Source organism: Lepisma saccharinum, chromosome 21 (assembly GCF_977018435.1).
Source record: "Lepisma saccharinum chromosome 21, izLepSacc3.1, whole genome shotgun sequence".
NCBI classification, from domain to species: domain Eukaryota; kingdom Metazoa; phylum Arthropoda; class Insecta; order Zygentoma; family Lepismatidae; genus Lepisma; species Lepisma saccharinum.
In genome coordinates, this window is record NC_139249.1 from 23,391,025 (window position 1) to 23,416,293 (window position 25,269).

The following is a 25,269-nucleotide window of genomic DNA, read 5'->3' on the forward strand; positions in this document are numbered from 1 at the left end:
AACGCTGGGCATGCAATGTTCACTGCCGGATGAAACATCGAGATCAAAACAAGTAAACAACTGTAATCCCGGAAAGATTGGTCAGCAGACGTCATGGCAAAATAACCAAATAAAAAGACATAGAAATTTGGAGGAGGGAGTCAGAAGACACAGTTGCAGCAAGGCGCTTAGATTACGGATGGACCAGGAAAGGTGGTGTCAACCGTCGGTGGAACGAGATACAGAGAGGATCCTGGGGACTGCAATTTCTACAGCCTCTGCCGAGGGCCCTGCTCCGACCACGGTCCTTCGATCTGTTTCCTGGCCGCCGCATGTCACCTAATGCCAACGTCCACCTACCATCACCATGACGACGGCATGTAACAGAAACCCATTCGAGACTGCCGCCTGCATCCAACGGACGCGACGTATGACCGATCTGCCTGCGGGATTGCCGACATCGACCAACCACACTTCGTAGGTCCCAGAGAATGCCTGTGGTAGAATTCGCCAGAACCTCGTTAGCCGCTTTCCAGGCCAAGACATTCCGCACGAAGATACGTACAGAGACGCAAGCTGCCTGCCAGAGAGTCGCTTCCAAGTTGTCCAGACTGTCTGAACGAGGGTAAGTTGTCGACCAAGAACCTCCCTTGTTCTCTCCACACCTTGCCTGGGGGCAAGCAGGGGCGATAAGTGGATTAAAGTAAGATCACATAGGTCATTCATCCAAATTGGGAAAACTTTCATCTCTCGATCCCTCTCAATACTTCATGGAACCTGGTGAATGCATCAATATATAAAATGTTTGGTTAGGTAGTTCCTGATGGTAATCATTTATTTCATTTTTAAATTGATTTATCTTACTTTACTTTTCTTTTTGGCTAATCACATAGATGAGACGAGTGATGTGATAAAGTAGATGAAGGGACATGAACAAAACACCCATGCCTAGACTGGAATTCGAACCTGGGACCCATTAGCACCTGAGCATGTTGTGATAACCACTCCATCACATATGTCGGTTTTTGTTATCATACATACGTAACTGAACTGTGTATTGATAAAATGGACAAAACTATATTTTAAGATGGAGATTATGACTATGTTCACTTAAGTTTCAATTTCAGTGCATCTTTTATTTCATTATCCATATTTGAGGACCCGCTATCCAGAGGCGAAGCGTCTGGTCATCGGGAGATGCGTCTGGTCATCGGGTGATGCGGCGATGACAAAGCAAAATAATAAAAATAAAAATAAATGCTTTTTAAATATTTTAGAGAAGAAGTAAAAATTAAGTCAGAATATTCGCATATTTGAGCGAAATTAGTCACCATGAAACAGCTAGAAATACGCAAGAGATTGGCTAGGTTTAGCGAATCGAAGGAGATCCCAGTTCTACCCCCCGTGCCCAGTAGTTTCCTGTTGAGTGCAATGGTGTCAGGCGGGCCAACTCATCGCAGCAGGTCTGCGAATCCAAGGTCCTTCGACCGCTTTTCCCCTGCTCTTGAAGGTCTGGTCTTTCTGGTCTTAAGAGGCCTTTTTTCAGCCCCCTTGTTTACACACGGGGCAGGCTTTCAGTGACGTCATAAGTAAGCAAATGTGTAAATTTCCCCACGGTTAGCGCTAGAAAGGGGTGGGGGAAACAGTACTGGATCCATTCAATTTCCTTCACAGTATTTTTCCTTCTCAAGTTTTTTCTTTCTTTTGATCCTGCGGTTGAAATATCGTTTTCTGAAAATAATGTCCTAACTTTACAACCACGAAGTACTTCAATGTTGTTTTGTGTTTACTATGCTTACGAATGACAAGACTGATCAAGATTTTTTTCCTCGAGGTGACAGACATACTTAGACAGAACCTTTTCCCTAACATATCTTACTTTCACACCAGGGATGGTCAACAACATCAGGTTTCCGGAAAATTTAAAATCTCGATTCGGAAATGTTACTACCCGGATTTCGGAGAGGACTTTTAACAATTTTTCCATTTTTCGGGTAGAATTTAAGAAAGTTTAGTCTTCCTTATTTTACAACCATATACAACGTAGAAGAAAATGAATTTGGCCATCTCTACTTCACACGTCTGTACGAACACTGTTATCATTATAAATGTAGAAATCCCCCCTCCCCCTCCCCGGTTGAAAGATTGACCCTGACGTTTGGCAAGTCTTGCGATGACTACGTAAAAATGTCACGCTTTGCCACTGCCGCTCTCACAGACAAATGACAGTTATGTGTGTTCTACTAGGCTTCGAGTATATGGCGCTCATTAGAGAGCGATTCGCTCGAGCGGAAGAGGTTTCAATTCATCTAGTGTCGCCTACGCAAAGTATTAGGCACTTGAGAGAAATGCCCTTCATGCAGCACTAATAGTTTCAAAGTGTACAATTGCAGCTGCAAGGCATGGACAACGGGGGGAAAATGTTTACTGTGTAGTATTAGCAACCTAGTACACCTCACAGCACCTGCGTGTTTGGTTTGTTTTGCTCTGTACATGAATGGTGTTCTTTTTTTCTTGTATGTAAATTTCCAACTTGCTGCTGGAGGACTCTTTGAACCCACAATGTACAGTCGGAATTAACGTGGGATATTTACTAACAAAAATGTATGGTGCTGAAATAAGTTCAACAGGAAGAAAAAAACGGTTGTGTTGAATGGCAACAAAGTTTCAAGTTCAGGGTGGCTAATCTAAGACCGTGACAAAATTCAAGTATAATTCCCGGTTTTCAAGGTGAACTTTCAAAAAATTTAAGGCAAAAAATTAAGGGTACAAGAAAGAGTTTCCTCTATTTCAACCTTACTTATTACCTCGCCCGCCAATATATATTAACAATACAAAGGGTCTTTGTGGTTCCAATATGCCCAAAAGTTCTAATTCAATTCAACTGAAAGATAAACTTCGTGGTTCATTGTTAAGTGACCAGAGTTCGAATCCCGAGATTGGAGATTTCAGGTGGAAATATTCAGAAAGTGTCCCTGCAGAAGAAGTTCTGTGGCTTACCCAGCCTCTCATCAATGGGTACCTGGGGGGTAAAGGTGGACGGAGCGTAGTGATCACATCACCTCCAGTATGGCCGAGATCGAGAATGTATGAAGCTCTATCCTCCACGGCTTCTGTATTCTTGAATGGCATGGTGCAATGTACAGTCACCGGCAATAATAATGGGACACATAGATCCTGAAATACTCGTTTGACTACAAGGTGTTGTGTGTGTTGCATAAATCTACGGGGCTGGTAGAAGTTGCCACTGGGAATTTGCTATTAAAATGCGCTTATCGCCGTAGAGTTTGGCAACACACTCAACGCCTTGTAGGGAAACTAGTATTTCAGGATCTATATGTCCAATTTTTATGGCCGGTGACTGTACAGGGAAAACTTTTCCTTTACAATATTTCTTGTGTTAGAAAGAAACAATAGGGGCAAAAGCACTAAAACACACAATATAGATAAATGGCGTCTAAAATGTTATGTCGTTCAATAAACACAATTCTCTTGTTCTTTCACATTTATATTATCTTATGACTAGGGCCCGGATTTATAAGCACAATCAAACAGTAAAATAAGCAAGTTAATAAGCACAAAAAATGAAAAAAAATAAGCACCACAATAAGCTTAAACAAATACAGGAAAATCTGAAAATAAAACATTTGTTTATTAGATCTCTTACCTTATTCAAAGCTGTTACAGTATGTATTTTCTTGTGTGAAGCTCCTGTGTCTGTCAGTGAAGAATGATTTGTACAGTGAAAATGTTCTTTCCACGTAGCATGACATCACAGGCGCATGCGAAAAACACCACAGTTCTTATTCGGTGAATTCCTCTTCAATGTCTGTTTCTTCACCAGAAATATTTTTATAAATTTGATTTTTCACTAATACCTGACTGAGCTTGTCGGACACAATTTTAGCAACACCGTGAGTTTCTGAAGACAACGTTACTGAAATTTCATCAATGAGAGAAAGCGAATGTTGCAATGGATTATTTCGAGCTTTCAACTGTGTTATGATACGAGGCAATTTGGAAAAATGATTTTGGATGTACTGTATCTTTTCTTGGATGCCGTTTCTCCCATGCGGCTATTTAGAAGCATTGATCTCGTCATCCCAATGCCGTCGTGTGATTGAAATAAGATTGAAATATGAAAGATTTGGGTAAAATATGCTATTTTAAACCAAAATCATAAAATAAGCAAGCATAACCGGTTCCTGCAAAAATAAGCATTTATAAGCACTTTCAACCTTAGTTAAATAGCTAATCAAGGTATGTAATACGAACTATAACCTTTCTCCTTATCATTAGAAGTATGGAAAAGAATATGCATTTTGCTTACAAATCCGGGCTCTACTTATGTCTAATCTTACTGAAATGAGAATATTCTTAATTGTAGGTAATGTGATTTTTTTTATTTCTCTTTAGTGTAATCAAGCTTTCCATCTGTACTCATATATTATCATATTATATTATATATACTTATATTTTCTTATGAGGCTCATGACAAGGGTTAGCTGGCAGAGCAGCCTACGGCTGAACCTCACCCGCTAAATAAAGGAATTATTATTATTATTATTAAAAATGGTAATTGAAATTTCCATAGGTAAACTCGAAATATTAAAAAATGTATATAATTTTTAGCACTGAATTTGAAAAGTTAGGCACCAGGTGAAATTTTTCATGCCATGGCGACCAGGCACCGTAGGCACTGACTTCAAATTCATGTAGAGGGAGAGACATTATGTACATTTACATATAAAAATATTATTTATGCCAACCTCGACCCCACAAAATTTATTTCAAGTTGCCACCTCTGACGGGAACCCTGTATTTTCCTACCCTGGTTTCAAGTGTAGTATGTACACATAAGTCGATCTACTCTTTTTGTAACTAAATATTAATTTTAGTACTGTTATTATGATTATCTCAAATCTATAACAAGGGTCGGTTGTAAAAGCAGCCCTAGAGGCTGAAACACGCCTGCTAAATAAATACAATATTCAATATAGTCACTTATTTAGTATAAATTTTATTATTTTTTTAATGTAATAAATATGTACGTTGTAGTTCGAAGCAACATGACTAAAAACTACACACATACACATGCGGAGAAAGTCTAAAATATAGTCAGGTTTAATTGTCAATGTTAGGACCTTAACACACAGAAATTCTTACAAAGAGAAAGTTCCAAAAAATAATCTTCCAGTGTGAACTACCTCTTGAATTTTATAATTACCTTGCTTGTCTAACACAGAGGAATTCCAAGGTGTTTAACAATGACATTTCCAGACTTTACTATAGCTCTTTTCAGTTCTTACGGCGGGCGCTCCAGAAGCTGGCAGGGGAAGTGGGGAGCGGGGAAACGACCAATCCAGCGCGATAAGAAATGTAGCGGCCAGTAGAACGAGTTTCACTTAGTACTTTTTCCGGCCGCGTCGTGTCTCTCGGCGCCACTGCTGTTGTCTGGTTGGTCTGTTGCGTAATCCCCACTACCCACTTCCCTTGGCAGCTTCTGGAGCGCCCCCCGTAAGAACTGAAAATAACTATACCATAATTTGATTTCACTTACCAGCTGCTGTCCTAATACTGTTATCTTTAACAAAATGGAAGACTAAAGACCAGTATCTTAGATGGTCTTCTTCAGCATCAGGAAATTGATCAACTGGTCGTGTAAACAAGTAAACCTTTGCCGTCCTTGTATACCCATCGTACTCCTTCGGAATATCTGCTCCACGACAACTGCTGAAATATCTTGATCCGTCTGCAGCAGATGCAACACCAGAATGGACAAATCCTGACATTCTTTAAGTTATTCTCACTCAATTCAAAACCTAATGAAGAAAAAAATACAGTACTGCGGTTGGACTTAGCTTTCTTATGTGATTGCAGTGTGGTATTTAAGAAATTTCCAGTGGAGGGGGGGGGGGGGAATTCTACTGACTGTCTAGGGACAGAATGAGATAATGACTTTATTCCATATAACATTTCGCCCCCTCCTCCATGGATAAAATTACCACTCTGTGTGATTGTAACATAGGGTTCCCAGATATTACAAGACACTTATTTTTCAAAGCTAGAATGCACAATGTGTCCTTATTCTAACGGAACGTATCATACCTTGATTTAAAACTTGGCTATTGATTATATCTTCTACTAAAAAGTTAGGATAAGGAAAACTTGTATTTATAGAGATTTTCACACCAAATGACGTTAATTTTTAACTTTTTAATGCAATTTTCTAAGCTGTGCGTCAAGTTAACTTTGCAGCAGGTTTTCGCATATGTAGTTCCAAATGTGCACACAGAATATATTACCGCAGAATATTGTTCCGCCGAAACGGGTTCTATTCTGACGCAACTGCATTCTTGTAATAAAACAGTTGTTTATAGGTAATTTGTAATACACGGACAAAATAATACATCCAATATCAGGTATGGATCGGTTGCAATTACTGTGCAGACGAACTTGGATCCGCAGATTTGCCAATTGGGATGTCTATTGCGCAGAAGAAACACTTAAGCTCAAGAGCGCAGGGTTGGCATTTTTTCGAAAAAAACCAACCCGGGTGGTAAAACTGGGTTTTATTGTGTTTTTTTTTCAGGTTATGTTTAAAAATATATATTTAAAAAATGAAATACATTTTTCCCCTAGTAGTAATGTCTCGTAACATTCAATTTGTATTGTTTTATACAATGTCCCAACTATCTCTAGAGCAAGCGAACGAAAACAAGTCTCTGCACAAGTAGTAACATGAGATGGCTCCACCAATGAACACCGGAAAGAGAAATGGGTTGCCTGGAGGGGTTAAGCGACTGCAATTTCCAGCCACTATTTCCTCCCCTTTGATGCTATGCGCACCCTTGCTTCAGAGTTAACTGTGACTGGGAATAGTTGACTGAATCAAAAGCTATTTAATATTTCTGTGAACCTCGTATTTACCCAACAGTTTGAATCTACTCTTCCTGGAGGGTGTAATAGTTAATGCCGTTGCTTTGTGATCAGTTTTCAGGGTTGCATTCCCTGAGGAGCCACGTACTTTGGTGTATCCAAGAATCAGAATACCGGGGGGGGGGGGGGGGTACGAAGTATGTTATGACCAGTGTTTTTCTTTTTTATCTGGTAGTCAACAACGGTACTTCCGTCTGGCACCTTTTATAGGTGAGGACTAATAACATTTTATTCTAACAAGATAAATGCTTACGATACCAGAAGTCCTGGATTCGAATCCCAGCCTGGGCATGGGTATTCTTTGTGTCCCTTCATCAATTTCATCATATCATCACTCGTTTTCATCTTTGCGATTAGCCAAATGTGGCAGAAAAGAGGAGTAAAATAAAGCAAATCAATCAATCAACCAGTGAAACAAAAAAGAGAAATGCATATGCATGTGTGTGTGTGTGGATGCTTGGTTGGTTGATTTGGTGTTTTAAGTCCACTTTATGCACATTAAGGCTAATCGGGACTGGACCTACAGTCTAAAGTAGGATCCGAACCACTATGTGCCTCCACCGGGTATATAAACCGGGGCACCTTGATTAAAAGGCAACGACGGTGTGCTTGGATGCATCATAGTTTATGAACATAACACAGTTTTGAGTAGTTGTTATGATGAACACATTAACAAACAACACGGTAACATATCAACGTGAATAGTTCCGGAAGCTTTATTCCCAGAAAAAGAAGAAATACACTTTGTACAGACTTAATATTATCAATCTGGTTTGCTACCTTCTATCTACATAATTATACTCAAATTTAGGCATGTTAAAGTACCTATATGTTTTTTCAAGCACATTTTTAGTTAATACTATTAAAGAATATTCCATTCTGATTTTCGCCGGCCCCCGTGGTGGAGTGGTTAGCACATCGCGCTACGATGCCAAGAGTCCTGGCATCATAAATAATATCATATCATTAAATAATCCAAAAATACTATGTTTGTTCAGTTTATCACAGTTGTGTTTTCCCATTACTTTTCTGGATGTTCCAAGCAAATATACCTCCTCCATGTATTAACCATGCCAAATTATAAGTTTGCCGTATTTAATTGTCTGGCTGATTTCATCCGAATGGAATACCTTATACATCTTCCAAAATATCTGGCTGCTCTGAGAATGGCAATTCCCATGGTCAAAACATTGGCGATCTCCAATTTGGTCCACAACGATCCCCAAACACGCACTATATTTCAAAACATTTATTGCCAAATTATAGCTTAAACGAAGTCCTAAAAGAATATTTTCTTATTCTCCAAAAATGTAGTTTAGGTAGAGATTTGATAGTGTCATCAGAATTTGGAATCTATTTTTTATCTACAATCTTGAAATACTTAGAACAAATACAAATGCAAAACAGAATGAGACTTGTGTTTTTTAATGAGACTTGTGTTTTTTAATCTACGAAAATGTAACCTAGTCAAATATGAGCATAATTTAAAGTTCTCGCAAAACATGTTAAACCAGTCTGTCGTCTACTATCTTTAAACATGATGACCAATTTTTCTCAAATATAATGTGAGATCAATCCTTCAAGTTATCTTGCAACTATAAAAATTGCAACTCAAAAACTTTGCATTTATCGCGGTTACCAGAAATAGAACGTGTGTGATTTTATCTTTTACACTTCTCTCACAAGCTATGAAATATTATTTTAAAAGTTTTACTGCAAAATTGCGGACTAATCAAATCTCTAAAATGACAAGTTTAATTCCTTAATACTCTGAAAATGTATTTTAGACAGTTTTGGAAAAACGAACATTGTAGAGCATAGCATAGAGCCTGCAACATACGAAAAATAAGTTTTTCATCCACCATCTTGAAAAAAATGTTCAATTTTGTTCACAAGTTTCTTTATTGGTTGATTGATTGAGTTGCTATATTTTACTTCACTTTTTGTGCCACTTTTGGCCAATTTGCCAAGATGGGGATAAGTGATGATAAGATGAAATTTATGAATAGACACTCTCAAACATCCATACCCGCCTGGATTCGAACCCGGGACCCCTGGCTTCGTAGCGCGATGTCTAAGCACTCCGCCACGGGGGCTGGTACAAGTCTTTCTTTTTTTAGTTGCAGAAATAATTTTACCTAAGGTAGGTGTGCGCAATTTCGCCACGTTAAGCTTTGAACGACCGTTACAAATTCCTCATAAGTATGATGATAACGTCTGTACTGGAAATTGATATATATGTTACGGTATGTGTGGAAAAAAAATCACGTTCATGCGCTATTAATCAGGTACTTCAAAAGACAAAAGAAAAAAACCTTGCAACTGGCGAAATTGCATACACCCTGTACACAATTTTGCCACCCACTGTAAACAGAGGGGACAGGACAAACCGCGCTACAAAACAAACATATTTTCACCCCATGAATATAATGAAAAAAGTATAGATAGTAATGACATACATAATATACAGGGTGGGCCAAAAGTCCCTTACCACCCCTTGTAAAAATCGTTTTAGTGGAAATTGATGAATAACAACCATGTGTGACCACATTAGGCCTAGGGGGACGTCATAAGGGGGGGGTGCCCTTGACGGCGGCCATCTTGAAAGCCGCCATCTTGGATACAAGTCCAGTTTTGTAAATAGGAAGGTAGGCATGCGATACATGGCGAAATTGCAAGCACTTCCAATGACTACACAAATGGGGTGAAAATATGACTCTCAATGTATACGACACAACTCTACACATATCATTGTAGGCAGAAAGCGTTCGTCTTCACAATGCAATACTTGCTACATAGCTTCGAACCCTCCTTCCTGGACAAAAGGACCGCACTTTGTTGCTCTCGATCTTATAACAACGCTACGTCTCGCACACACAATGGCTGCCTGTCTTTTCCGTCTAGCTCCTCCCCATCAAAATGAGACAAAACACGATCAGCGTGCGCTACCTACCTATACACTAGCACCATCTGCCGACTTAGGCCGACGTGTTGGGAAATACAGGTATCTGGCAGAATTGAAAACATGGCGAAATTGCGCACACCCACCTTAAATGATTCTAAATTTACAGCCCATCCACCCCAACTCATGCTCCTCCTAAATCATCCACCATATTTTGATAATTTTATTGTCAAATTATAGTGCAAGTACATAGTGCTCCTGCAAGTTTCGTGCACAAAGTTGACATTGTGGTAATTATGAAGATGCACGACTTACATGGGTATAGAGCTCCTAACCAGACATAAATAACATTTTACTGCATAGGCAAGCAACCCATTAGGATGGATCAGAAATGACAAAAATCATTTAAAGAGTGTTCATTTTTAATTATGTCCCAATAAACGACATTCCAATAAAATGTACTCAATTATGTCTCGTAATGTTTAAACATGCAAAATGTATTATATCAATTGATCATCACAGTTGAAACTATGATGTGCCACTATGGTTTCCTCCACATAAGGAAGTGACTGATAACCAAAGTGCTACCACAATTTAAAATTATAAGCTTTGTTCAAGTATGCTGCATCAAGAAATGCAAATGTTTTATCAAAAAATTTCTGATACTTTTTTATTTTTTGTTCCTTGGATATATAATCTTTTTATGTGTGTTAAAAGTTCATTTCTAGGACGATTTGAGGAAAACAACCTGAAAAACCCACTATGACTTGTACTACATTCACTATTTTTGGAATTATAAGCTCCGATAAGACTTTTCTTTACAAGTTTTCAATAAAAAATTGACAATCATAGAACCTCCCAAGTATTTAAAGCAATAATTTACAACATTTTCTAAAAAAAAACAAAAAACTTTTTGACTGTGGGAAAACTGGGTTGAGCCCACCTGGGCCAACCCTGCAAGAGCGAGTTACGCGAGACTGAATACGGTGCAGTGATACTAGTGTTGCACATCGTACTCTATTAACCCTATGTCTATCGTGATTCATTGCTAATCCTGCTATACAGCGGTGAGAATGGCTAAATTGAGGTCTCCTGTTCAGCGCGTGGTTTTGCCAGAGTGTTATTTTCGGCATCATCTGAAGGAAATAGCTCTTCAAAGTCAAGCAAGTTGTTTGAAATGAATATTCCTTCCTATGGCAGCAAGCCCAAATTAAAAGAAGGTGTGAGCTGATTTGGCGTCAATGTGCCCATGAACTGTGTCTCAGATGTTGAATGATTTGCGGTTTGAGTTTAGGAGGAGAAAACGATTGTTTGTTGTTTGACGACAATAGAATCTCGGCAGTATTAAGATTTATCGCCATGAGAAGAAACATGTTTATTATCTGGACGAGAATCAATCAATCGTGGGAGGATGATATACCACCGTGCAAAACCACCACCAGAGCTGAAGAAATCGACGGGAAAGGGGGAGGCTTATTGTTTCACCCACTGGTGGCAAGGAAGTCTTTGTTGAAGACGTATGTTTACTGTTCCGTGCAAAGAAAGGGAACGGGAAGGGTGATTATCACCAAAAAATGGACAGACCAATATTTGAAGCCTGGTTTAGTGAAGTGATTAATTAATAAATTGAAACCAAACAGAGTAACAGTAGCAGACAATGTACTCCATTGCATATATCACCAATAACGAATCATACTATTTTTGCTGGTACAAACTTGAAGTGCATGTGTCTTATAGTAACGGATGTATTGCGAACGAAGCAACCAAGTTTTTCATAAATTTCTTTCTTTCTAAATCAGAAACAATAACTCATCATTAAATTCAAGGGGGGGGGGCTGTCGTTTGCTTTTACCTTTGTATTTTTTGCGTGCTTGACATACATATGCCCTCATGTTTCAAAGCTATTTCGTGATTTACATTAAGTAATGACATGAACAGAAAGTACTTTAAAAATTGAGACAGAAAGAAGCAAAAATACATTCAGCTTGACATGCATGTGCGGTTGGCAATACTGCAGATTTTCTCAGTATCTGCCATGTAAACAGTTCGGCAGTTGAGGGAAGACTGGCACGGAAGATTCCGAGCTCAGTTCTCACGCAGATTGATACATAAAACCTGCTGCAAAGTCTGGGAACCCTATTTTAAGACATCACTATTTATTTTTCCTGTCCAAGCTTTTACAAGCCATATTCAACTATATGAAAACAAGCAGACCAAAATCTTGCAGACAAAACCACCAAAATATTTGTACAGCAGACTCGAATTCAGACATCACTTGGAATTCTACAAAAATTCCAGTGAAGTGCGGTGACGTCGACACTTGGGGTAGCAATCAGTGGCGTGCTCAAGGAGGTGGGATTGGTGTGGGTTATACCCCTCCCCTATTTAGGACACAGTATTCCTAAAAATAGAACGTCAATAACAGGAAAAGATTGCAAAATGATGAATGAGTACTAAAAAGAGTACACGTAACCTCCACCCCATTCGAAAATAAAAAGATTTGATTTGACTACTAAGCCAGAGATCCTGGGTTCGAATCTCGGCTTGACCATGGATATTCTTTGAGTGTGTCCCTTCATCAATTACATTGTATCATCTTCGCAAGTAGCTTTATGGGAAAAAAGACCACTCTTGCTTCACGACTGCCATCTGTTGTTGCTTTTTGCATACTATTTATCTTCTTCCATAGTTGATAAAAAGAAAAGAGAAATTTTATTGTAAAAAGTTCGTTAGAAACCAATATAGTTGAAAATGTCACTTTCCTTTCATGAAACCCTTGAGAATTAATTTTAATGCACTCTAGATTGTCTACGTAGTCTATGTAAACTACAACCTAATGTAATCTACGCGTAGATTACGTGTAGACAACGCATGTAGACGTAAACTTATAGTCTACGGCACATCACTGGTTCTGAGATATATTTTTCATTTCAAATTATTTCATTATTCACTGCAGAGTACAACACAGGAACAAGAATGCGCGCTCATCACAGGTTCGAATGCCGGCCTGGATTGTTCGAGGTCCCTTCATCAATTTCATCATATCATCACTCATCCTCATTTTCGCGATAACCAAATGTGGCAGAAAAGCGAAGTAAAATAAACCAAACCAACAACAATATGAACATGCGTTCTCTTGCCCAAATAAATACATCCGTTGGAGGCCAAAAAATTAGTATATTTAAATAAAACACTACTAAAACGAGAGCAAGAGAGAACCTGAACAAATATTTGTAATTTAATCATTATAAATTCCATATTTGAAAAAAAAAAAAAAACAAGAAAGAAAGCATAACATTATTGTCTGCACATAACCACATAACACGTTCCCATTTCATAAATAATAAAACTACATCCCATAAGGTTCTGTAAATACAGACAACATACGTAAGTACTGCAGAAAATTTTCCCTTGAGTACTTTACAGGATTTACAAAGAATCAAGGGAAACCAATCCCCTATCTGTCCTATAGGAGATAGACTGGGGGACCTGAAACTACGGGCTTTCAACCATTGTAGCGGGTCGAGGGGACAAGGGAGGTAGAGGCAGAAATCTTCCCTTTTCCTTCGGGCGACCGTTTCTACCTGGATCTGGTGTGGCGGAAGAAGAGCGAGCTAGGCCAGTTTTGCCCGCGGATCACACCTATGGACGAGAAGCGCGTGAAAAAGAAAGTGTTGCATATGAACTGCGGCTTTAACAAGACAATAAATATTGTGATTTGAAAATAATTATAGATGTGAGACTGATTAATCTAGGGAAAGTGGGGGAATTGCGACCACCTAAGGGAGATTTTAAAAATCTCAAGAACTGTACGCAGTGAAACAAAAAGAAAATGTGAGCCTGAAAAAGCAATGTTTGTAGTACATCTCTGCGTATTACTTTGCTCCCTGTCGTTAATAGTTATCTCTGTAAACGTAAAAAAGTAACAATGTGCGTGTGAGCGCAATTGCCCTATTGGTAGGGTAATGGCACTCAGTAATCATCCTAACAGTAAATCAATACCATTTTTGTACTATACAGAAACTATATCTTTAAGTACTTATATTTATTAATATGCAGATACAAATTAAATTGAGCACAATTTTGCACAAAAATGCACACATGAGACGCTTATTATGAGAAACGTCTTTGCACCCTTCATGTTCCCATCACAAACAGTTCCCAGATCTTATCCGATGTTCTTTTCTGTAACAACTAATTGACATTGAATAAACTTACAGAACCAACTACTTCTACTGTCTGTACTTACCAATATGTTACTACCCTAAAACTATGCTGTTATCAACAATTCTGAAAGCTATGCTAATTATATATTTTCTGTCAAAATCCTGCTGGTCCTTTCAAATAGGTAAAATAACACTGGAAACATTTAAACTGCAGAAACCAAACAAAGATACATATTTTAAGATATTTTCACATTTGCAGCTTCAGTAACTTAAGTACTGTAAAAGTCACATATATATTCTTTAATAATTATTTGAAGTCCCGCTACACTCAGAATGTGCCCACCGCAAACAACTTCCACACCTAAACCAAAGCTCTCTATCTTTGCCAAGTTCACCACATATTATGCAAACATCATCAGCATCACTATCATCGTTACAGAGATCTTCTGAAGAAACATCTTCACTGTTTGACGAACTTTCGAACTCAATAGGCTTACGCTGCTTCTTCTGCAACAGGCTTCCCTTGTTTACCCTAATTCAACATCTTTCCGTTTTCTTATGTACGATCTTGCTGTTTTGTCCATTTGTTGCTTGCATGATGACTCTTTCTTGTCCCATTTTTCCTTCAATTTGAATTTTACTGGTGTTGCTGTCAAAATCATGGATTCTCATCCTAGTCCAGGTTTCGTCTTCTGAGAATGCGTTATGACTGGTAGAGGTGAGATATCACCCAACTGTTTAGAACAAGAAGGGTTAGGACTACTTGCTTGGTAGTCCAGTTCAGGTTCTGCTGTACTCAGTTCGTTTTGTGCTTTCACTGCCGCAGTGTCTTGTTGGTTTTGTGCTCCTGCCGCATTGTCTTGCTGGTTAACAAGTGTGCAAACAAAATCGTCTTCGTCAAAAACATCTGGATTTAATGGGTAAATGCCTGTTATTTGAAAGCCCTTCGTGGCAGTTTCAATCTTAGCGATACGTCCATAAGAATGACACATCCAGTGGTTGAATACGATGTGAAGTATGTGGTGGAATCGTTAGCAGTATACTTTTCTCACGACAAATGTTGAAGGCATTCAATGACACATGAGAAGAACAGTTATCAATCACGAGGAGAACTGGATTTTCAATCGACGAATGTACAGATTCAGCAAAATGTTTGAGCCAGGTACAAAATAATTCCTCATTGATCCATCCTGATTTCGAGCAATGGTATACAGCACCAGGAGGTCCATTTCTTTCTAATTGAGGTGACATGTGTTGGTGGGCAAAAATGAACATTGGTGCAACATATGACCCCGAAGCACTGATTGCAAAACATACTGTTGTGGTTCATCCTTTATCGCCACTCGTAGCGGACCCAACTTGTTTCTTCCCCTTCAGAGCTATTATCTTCCTTGGTGTATGAACAGGAGTTATTCCAGTCTCGTCCATATTATAGGTGCGAGTAGGTTGAAATTTATACTTCTCCATTAATTCCCCTAAATTAGTATAAAATTTATTCACACTTTCCTTGTTGAAGGCTCGAATACGTGCAAGACTTGTAGCCTCTGGTTTACGCAAACTCAATTCAGGATGTCTTCTCAAAAAACCATACACCCAATCCTTTCCAGCGAGTCCAAGTGCAGGATTGAAAGTTGTTGCAATATGGCATCCTTCTGCAAATTCGAAAGCAAGTTTTCGCAAATCTTTTAGAGTTAGTCCATAGAACATATCTGCAAGACGAAGGAGATGATCTACCATATCTTTCTCTTGATCTGGAGAGAACATAGGGCGCCTGGCCAGCCTTGGCTCAACTTGTCTACCTCGTTTCAGTCTATCGCGAAGAGAACTATACGGCACATTGAAATGCCTTGCAGTTTCACGAACACCTCCACCTGTATTGACGGCTTCCAACACTGCCTGCATAGCTTCTGTATCCCATGAAGCTTTGGATGTTGTCCTTTCTCTTTTCCGTGGTATTATTTCTGAAATTAAAACCACAGATCAAGTGTATTAGAGTTCATGTTTAGTACAATTTGCTTGTACGATGGTTGTTGAAGTCAAACTGCGGCATTGTCCAATGATCATTCCTAGATATCCTAGTGCGTACTATTGATCATGCGTATAATAGAGAAGTATCTACTAATTCCACGTGGTACACAAAGGTCGCGAGTCACTTAATTCCTAGGTAAACTGGATGGCGAACAAGCCTGTGAGTGCAAACGTGAAAAGCGTGTTGCGATGAAATATCTTATGAACAAATGCGTAGACCACTTGAAATTTGCACAGAACTTAATTTGGTTTGATGTGAACACCTCTCGTATAATTTAATAAACCAAAAACGATTTTGTGCTTGTAAAGAATAGCTACGTTTTGTGATTTCTAATGTAACATATGGTTATTTTCAGATTTTCGACGTATACCTTACAATATTATCTGAATAAAGTTATGTCATATCATAAGTCTTCAAAAAATTTCATTTCATGAAAGTAATGTCGATGCATGTATTAGAAGTGTTCCATAACATGCAAACCTTTTGTACGATTATAATGTAATGATCAACAAAACGAATAAATCTCAAGCTAAATTATATATTTTAATAATCAAGTAGCTGGAAAATGGCTCTCACAGACGGGAAATGGCGCTCAGCGTGAGCGTCATTACCCAATAGGCACCATATTATGTTCTCTGTTTCTCGTCTCATGAAGAACCTCAAATGTTTACTTTATAAAAATTAAGAAATAAACAGGAGATACTATTATTATATCTGTAAAATTTTCAAGACTCTAGCTTAAACGTTCCGTCTACTTACCTTGCACTTTTTTCAGGGGAGGCACCAGAAATTTTCGACCGGGTGGGCAGAAGCTGTATATTGATAGATTAGGGTGGGCAGGTATAAATGTAAATAAATATTATATATATGCATGTAAGACACATATATGTACGACATACATCCATATGTATCCCCTTCTCTCTTACACTCCCGAATTCCCTTCTGTTTTCACTTTCCTGTTTTACTCCCTAATGCCTTCTTATATCTTTCTTTCTCAGCTTGTTACCTCTTTCTCCTTTTCACTTTCTCTCGTTCCATTATTCAAATGTTTCTCTTAACTACCATGCACAACGCATCACATGTATCTGTGTGTGTGTGTTTGGTATCTTCCCTCTTCCTTTTCTAATCTATTCTCGCATCTTGTTCCACTTCTTCGTCTCCGATGGACACAATTACTTCAAGGAAGTGTTTGTGTGCACACAGCCATACATTGTAATCACATTTTGTACTTCAAGTGCAAAAATACAAGCACATACCTACTCCACTTTATATATTAGGCGACACTGATAGAAATTGTGATGGTAGACAATGGTGAAGGATTAAATTACTTTTCGTAATTTAAATGCATGTTCCTGATCATATTATTTTCATCATATGAGTTTTTGACTGAAACTTGAGGGTTAATGATCACTCTTCTTGGCTTACAAGGTTATTACAACTGACAAATGTATCTGAATGTTTGCAATACCGGCTATCGGATGCCAAAACATTGGGGCAAGGACAGTTTACTTCTTTGGTAGCATTAAGAGGCCATACTGCGGGTGCAACAAGTAGCAAAATGTGGCGGGAGAACTTCCCCCCCTTGCTCCTCCTAATCGCCACCGTCGGATATTTGGATTAAAAGTTATGTCTTATTGGGAATTAAACACACACACACACGGAGAAACCAATTCTTTCTTCATTCTGCATGAAGTATCCCTAGGCATATGAAAGGCTATTTTGACAAAATATCGCCCAAAAGTAATAGTCAAGTAACATTGAAAAATCTGTTAGCTAAGTTGTTATTCTGTTTCTGAAGTAAGTCTTCGTTAATCATGCGGGAGAAGTGATACACGTAGGGTTAGATGAACACATGCACTGAGATAACAAATAGTTTACATTTTGTAGAATGTGATTTTGGACCCAATTATAACACCATTAAGCCTTGTTTCCATGATTATGAAAAACTAAATATGCTGACCAAGGCAGTAATTTATTTTATTAAAAACATAAACTAAACGTAACGTTTCAACCTTCTAGCAAGGTCTTCTTCAGACTCTGTATCAAGTACAAAAGTAACAAGATACAAAAACAGGGCATTATATATACACAAACATTACTCCCTCCAGACTATTTAGAAAGTTGTTAGGAACTTTCTAGCAGGTGACTTTCACTTTCCAACTTTACTTTCACCTAAAAGGCTAAACACAATTACTTCCATATAGAATGTGGTTGGACTTTTAATCTCACGCTCTTTTCCCTTCATTTTTCTTCCTTCTCCTCTCCTCTTTCTCTCTTTTCCTTTCCACTCTCTCCAACATCTTCTTGCATTCTTTGTTTAACTTCAATTACCCATTCCAGTTCATTGTGTCTTCTTCACCTTTCTTCTCTATTTCCTTCGCTTCCTTCCATTTTCTCACTAGCATTCTCTTCTCCCTTCCTATCTGCTTAGCCTCATCCCACTCTATGTCATGTCCTGTTTCTCTCGTGTGTTTAAATATTGCATTTCTTTCTCTCTTAAGTCGTACATCATCCCTATGTTGTTTCAACCTGTCTTTCAGCCTCTTTTTCGTTTCTCCTATGTACACACTCTGACATTCTTTACATTTCACTTCGTAGATAATCCCTTCCTCTTCCTCTTCTCTGTTTTCCTTTTTCTTGTTTGCATTCCTCGCTATTCCTAAGATGCTTCTCCCTCCCTTCCTGTAAGTTTTAATTCCCGCTTTCTTAAGCACTTTGCATATCTTTTCTGTGGTCTTCCCCATACTCCTTATTCCAAACCTTCTCTCTTTTTCTTTCCCTTCCTCTTTTTCTTTCTCTTCCAATTCTTCCCTGCCCGTTTTCTTCCTTCTTCTGTTTATGTCCAGTCTATCCTGCTTCTCAGAGCCATTCTTTTCCAGCTGTTTCCATAGGCTATTTATTTTGCCTTCTTTTTCACATTCATTCATGCATATTTTCTTGATTCTGTCCTCCATATTCTTTATAAAATTTATTTTTGTCATCTCACTTACATCACTTCTTTTGTGGCAGAATACCCCTGCTGCACACTTCTTCTGATGCCAAGCGGTTTCAATTTCTTGTCCTCTCTTCCTTTTCATCAATATATCTAGAAAGCTTAACTTGTCTTCTTCTTCTATTTCAAGTTCCAATAATATCCCTCTTTCTTCATCTTGTATTTCTTTGGCAAAAATAAGAGAGAAAGAAATGCAATATTTAAACACACGAGAGAAACAGGACATGACATAGAGTGGGATGAGGCTAAGCAGATAGGAAGGGAGAATAGAATGCTAGTGAGAAAATGGAAGGAAGCGAAGGAAATAGAGAAGAAAGGTGAAGAAGACACAATGAACTGGAATGGGGGATTGAAGTTAAACAAAGAATGCAAGAAGATGTTGGAGAGAGTGGAAAGGAAAAGAGAGAAAGAGGAGAGGAGAAGGAAGAAAAATGAAGGGAAAAGAGCGTGAGATTAAAAGTCCAACCACATTCTATATGGAAGTAATTGTGTTTAGCCTTTTAGGTGAAAGTAAAGTTGGAAAGTGAAAGTCACCTGCTAGAAAGTTCCTAACAACTTTCTAAATAGTCTGGAGGGAGTAATGTTTGTGTATATATAATGCCCTGTTTTTGTATCTTGTTACTTTTGTACTTGATACAGAGTCTGAAGAAGACCTTGCTAGAAGGTTGAAACGTTACGTTTAGTTTATGTTTTTAATAAAATAAATTACTGCCTTGGTCAGCATATTTAGTTTTTCATAATTTTGGACACAAGGAATTCATCGAAATTGATCAATATAACGGTAACTTTTCGAAAGCACTCAAATGTCAACCTCTATCCTGAGCAGTATACCCTGGGAACTTTAAATTGCAGGAGAACGAGTCTCTGGCGCCTGGAACCACAGTCAAAATAATAATTTGTGGGGGTTGTATTTTCAATGTCTGCGTGTATTTGTTTTCCCCCCTTCGTCACTTTCATCCAATCACCATTGAACCTCATTGTCGCCATTAACCAAAATTAGAAGAAAAGTGACATCACATAGAACAAATCAGTCGAATCAACAACAACTTACTCTTCCAAAAGTGAAATTTCTTTAGTTCATACCACTTCGAAAGTTGAGGTGGTAGTTTCAATTTCACAGTGTTTCATTGTTGGATCAAAGCAGCTTACTCCGTGAACAATAACGTTGCTTTCCAAAAGTCTCAAATATTGTCTCTGACAATACACCCTCTTAAATGAACTAATCTTCTATTGTCATAATATAACACGTTCCCTGCGAATTCTTTCTCCAATGGCATAACGTTGTCGCCTTATAACGAAGAGGTTCATCTATTGCCCCCTCTTCTGGTGGAAGCACAATGCACACTGGTTCAGACTCCACTTTAAACTGTAGGTTTAGTCCCGATTAGCCTATCTGATCATAAAAGTCGACTTAAAAACAAATAGACAAAATTTTCTTATGGATACTTCGTGACATACCTTTTCTTTTTTACTTCATCTGCATCTAAAGATTCTGTTGACCTTTTCGGCTTAACCTCTGATGCTTCTAAATTTTAAAATATTCTCATCGTGACTGATTAGTTCTCTGACGCCCTCAAAACAAAGCTTTCCTTCTTCTTTTAATTCTTCTTAAGTTAATCACAAGAAAAATCGCATGATCGCATAACTGACAGGAAAAATGTATGTGTGGAACTAGGATTTCTAAATAGAATTAGCCACCCTTTATCAATTCAATAATTCTGTTGCTTTTTCCAAACCCATAACTGTTACATCAAAATTAATATATCTCGGTATTATAGTGGTTTTTGTGATTGCTTCTTATTATTAGAACGAATTTCAATGTAGACCTAATTAAAAAGTCGAAATAATTTATTGTGTTGCGGAGGAAGCAACGCTGAGGTTCTTATTTGTTTATTTAGAGATTAATTTAATCATACGCAGGCCGGAATTTATATATGTGAAGACCCGGAGCTTACAACACCAAGACTCCACCCCAATCCCCTCCACAGTTTCAGTTATATCTTTTCGCCAAGCTACATGAGGTGGTTAGTTATACGTATTTCTACATTTTTTCAACACATCCAAAGTACCTAATTTTTTCTATATGTGTTACTTTTCAAAGCAGTTTTTTCCCCAGTGCTGGCCCGGAGCTGCAGCCCTCAAGCTCACCCTAAATCGTGATCTCATTTTGACCATACCCTGCATAATTTTGCGCCTCCTAAGCCCACTAGCTGCTTCTAATCACAGAAGTATTCAATTGGTCACAGTTTTCTTGTTTCAAGATCTCTAGTAATTCCTTATTGCTTTCTAATGACAAAGTTAAATCAGCTTTTTATGGGATGATGATATGTGAACATTTCTAGTATAGATAATATTCGATAGTAAAATATACATGTAATGAACACCAGAATACACTTATTTATTGCAACATTCACATATCTCTAAGTATGTGTACTTAGTGAATTTGATAGGGTGGGCAATCAGGTGGGCACAGGTATTTTTGGGTGGGCGCTTGCCCACCCGTGCCCACCCCTGTCGCCGTCACTGACTTTTTTCCTTCCCAATTTTATAAATGACGAATTCGTTTTTCGCACCCTGCTTCTTAAAAGTCAACTCCACATGCGCCGCCTTTTGTTTGGTGCCTCGTAGTACTGGGTTCTAGATGTCAGCACAGGTTACTCTTTAATAACACCCTCCGTAACGACTACAGAGGGATGAGCGCCATTGCCCACTGAGCGCCATTCCCCCACCTTCCCCTATCTCTGCTAGACTAGCTACTCCTCAGTACAGGTCACTGAAAAATTCTTCTGAACAATTTTTCAAAATCTATATGGCTGCGGGTTTTCAAAGCTCCCTCTGCCTCCTGTTGGAATGTGCTGTCACCAGATACTACCTTGTACAGCAACTTTAAGAGGTCAGTAATAAAGTACTGATGAGCAAGGATACACACACACACACACTTTAAATCAAAGCATGATACATGAGCAGTTTTGGATCTAAAAACTAATAACTTTTGGTTCTTGTGCCTTGAGTAATTTTTATCAAGGCCGGTGACTCATCATTCACACTCACAAATTTCAACTTTTAAAAATTTAATCAGCTGATTTCAGTGATAAAATTTATTTCAAGATGCAGAAACAACATAGGTATAATAAAGATAATTAATCCAAAGTGTGACCTCCATTGATCAAATTCCTCATATCCTGGAGCAGTTTCATAGTTATTAAAAACGAAATTTCATTGCATGCACACACACAAATTCATGAAACACATATTTTAAACATTGTACTCCTACCCAACATTAATTGTATCTTGAAGATAACCATCGTCATACATACACATACATCCCTTGAAATTTGGATTTTCCACTGTAGTTGTAGGAGCATTTTCACAGTTTTCTTTTAAAAAAAAGTAAAACATCGTTGTACGCACACATAAAGCAACCCCTCCCCTTGAAAGTGAAATTTCAACATTAAACGTAATACTATTAACCTAACAAACATGCAAAATTAGTGCAACAATGTCATGTCGTGATACATATTACCACATAAAACCATCCATTACTTCGCTAATTACTCTTTTTTTTTTTTTTACTTATCACCTAAAAATATCGACTTTCTACAACGTTGCAAATGATTGTTTCCACACTTCAAAAATTATTGCTAACGACTACCATTCACTCAATCTTATGTACACATCAACTGTGTCTTGTTTTGAACAGTGTACGTTGGTCCAATCCACACCAATTGGACTGTGCCTATTATATTACTATGGTTTCCTTGCCTTGAAGTTCTTTTATGTGGAAAAGTGTGCAAAATATATTCCATCCTCTTTTTAAATAAATAATGAAAAACCTGCAATTTCACGGGTTCACAATGTAGTTAAGTCCACGACGTTGGCATGTGAATAATGAATGTCAATTAGGATAATTCTTTTTGCAAGACAAATGCTTGACACAAAATGAAACTAGTTATCCAAGGAATATACTTAACATACCGAAAGATCTATTTTCTGTCTAATCTACAATGCGATCGATAACAAAACTGAGGACAAGGTACTATATGTACAGAAACTAAATGCTCGGTGACTGTGGCCAAATCTGGAACTAACAATGGTATGAGATATTATTTGCAACATGTAACAAACAATGCCCCTTCACATTTACAATACGTGATTTTTGTCACAGTAATGTAGACGGGAGAGAATAAGTTGCCACAGAAGTCTAGTTCTGAGTTGCAGACTTTAAGTCTATTCCAGCTTGCAAAAAGAAACTAGTGCATGTTAACAAAGTTTGCAAGATTGCTGACGCCCCTTAAGACAAAATTTCAAGTTAGCTTGTTGGAGTGGTAAAGGCCTGGCCCAGTTGTCTGAAGATCGCAGGTTCGAATCTCTTTTAGAGCAGATTATTTTTTTTATTAAGTAGAATTAGTGTATTGTCGACATTTATAAGAAGCAAAATACGATAAATCTAATTCCTCGTCGACGCCACTTAGGATGTGTTTTTCGTGCAGTTTCTCCAATACTAAATTACTTCTTACAGGAGGCAATAGGGTAGACAGAGAGATATTGGCGAAAATCTCAACCCTTTGAGGCCTACCCTGTGAGGTGAAATATGAGTTGATTGTTTTTAAATAAAACAGAAGAACAATATCTCGAGGTCCTGGGCGAGATGAGAATGCGAGTCCCCAACCTGTTTTTAAATTTGAAATCTTAAACAATTTATCATATTTATATATAATAAATTATTGAAGAAAATTATATTTAATAATTTCACTCACTCTAATAATGTCTTTCTTTGTTTTCCGGGAGCTGAAATATGATGCTGTAGGAAGGAAGTAAGAACTGCATATATTATCCATTGCCTTCTTGAGTTGCAAATGACCCAAGGATTTAAATGCCTCGCACTTTCTTCGTGGCAGTTGGAAGTGCTTTATTGTTAACATATTAAAATCGAGTGTGCAAGGTCGAGAGAAAGAAGAAAAGACAAGACAAATTGCTTTTTATTCGAGAAATGAATAAATCGGTAAAAATGTCCACGTAAGATATCGTGAATTTTTGCGAAAATGTTACACATGAGAAATATGACAATACATTTTAATTTTTCTGGGCCCCTTAGGCTTAGAGTCTGTATGTCACGCCCCTGATTTGACGTATTATAACGTTTAACTAGAATTTAAAACCAGATAAAAACAGAATGTTTAATTTTATTGCCTACAAAAATTATCCTGTTCCATCTTTTTTCTCCTCACTTCTATTTAATACATTGTTTGTATCAACCCCATGAGACGCGAGGCCACGGACGGTCACTCACCTCTTGATACGCCACTGCATATACCTCCTTTACAAATTCTTGGGCACCCTGCTGCAAGACAACCAAGGATGACGTCATACTGCTGAGAAAACCTTCGCGTTCACTGTGTGCATTGTGGGCTCAGACAGAGATCACGAAGCTTGCCAATCCTAGAACTGCGCATGTTCAGCTCGCAGTCTTCTTAGGTAGACTGTTGAATCATACACGACATGGGTCATCCTACATGTGACCGAATTCTAAGTGTCCTCGTTTACAATATATATAGTTACCAAGAAAACATTATGTTTCGTAGTTTCGAGGAACACTAATTTAATTGTAATATACTTCTTATAAACAGCAGATAGAATAGTGCAATATGGTTTCAATACATGGGTAGGATCATATAAGAGATAAGTGAAGGACTGTGTGGTCCGGTCACTATGATACCTGCTCACCACACGAAGGGTCCTCTGTTCGATTCTCCCCATATCATTGTTGTTTTTTTTTAAGAATAGAATGCCAACTAATGCAAGCCTGTAAAATTTTTTATTGCGGATTTGATGACAAATGTATTTATCTTTAATAGAAATTGCAAATAGTTTTGAAACTGTTCAATACAAAACTACTTTAATAAAGTTTGAAACCATAAAATGAAACACGAATAAAGTACATGTAATAATTAACAAAAATTGTAAATAGTGTATTATTGAAATCTAGTGTTTGCATAGAATTGATGTAACTACATTATTTTCTTGTGCATCATGGGTTTACTGATGAAGCTACGCTATTAAATCTTACCCCTCAATCCATAAACAGACGCAAACGTTAATGTTGTAATTGTTAGTAGCCTCGTGGGAAGCTGTCATTTCATAAAGTGATGTCTCTTGCAATTTTCCATTTACATTTCTTCAGTTTCTATTAATATAATACATTATTTATGTTGTTTTATATCTTGAAAAATTATGTAGTTTTAGGCGTTGTATACATGCAGTG

General features: G+C 37.9%; 1 protein-coding gene across 1 annotated transcript in view; it reads right to left on the bottom strand.

Moving 5' to 3' along the window:
* Positions 1-25,269, bottom strand: part of LOC146004281 (uncharacterized) — a 50,802-nt gene that overhangs the window by 5,572 nt on the left and 19,961 nt on the right. Inside the window, exon 2 of the mRNA XM_083142987.1 lies at positions 5,540-5,801. Within this exon, the coding sequence (XP_082999113.1) occupies positions 5,540-5,771 (232 nt within the window). The 5' untranslated portion in view covers positions 5,772-5,801. The remainder of the gene's footprint in view (positions 1-5,539; positions 5,802-25,269) is intronic.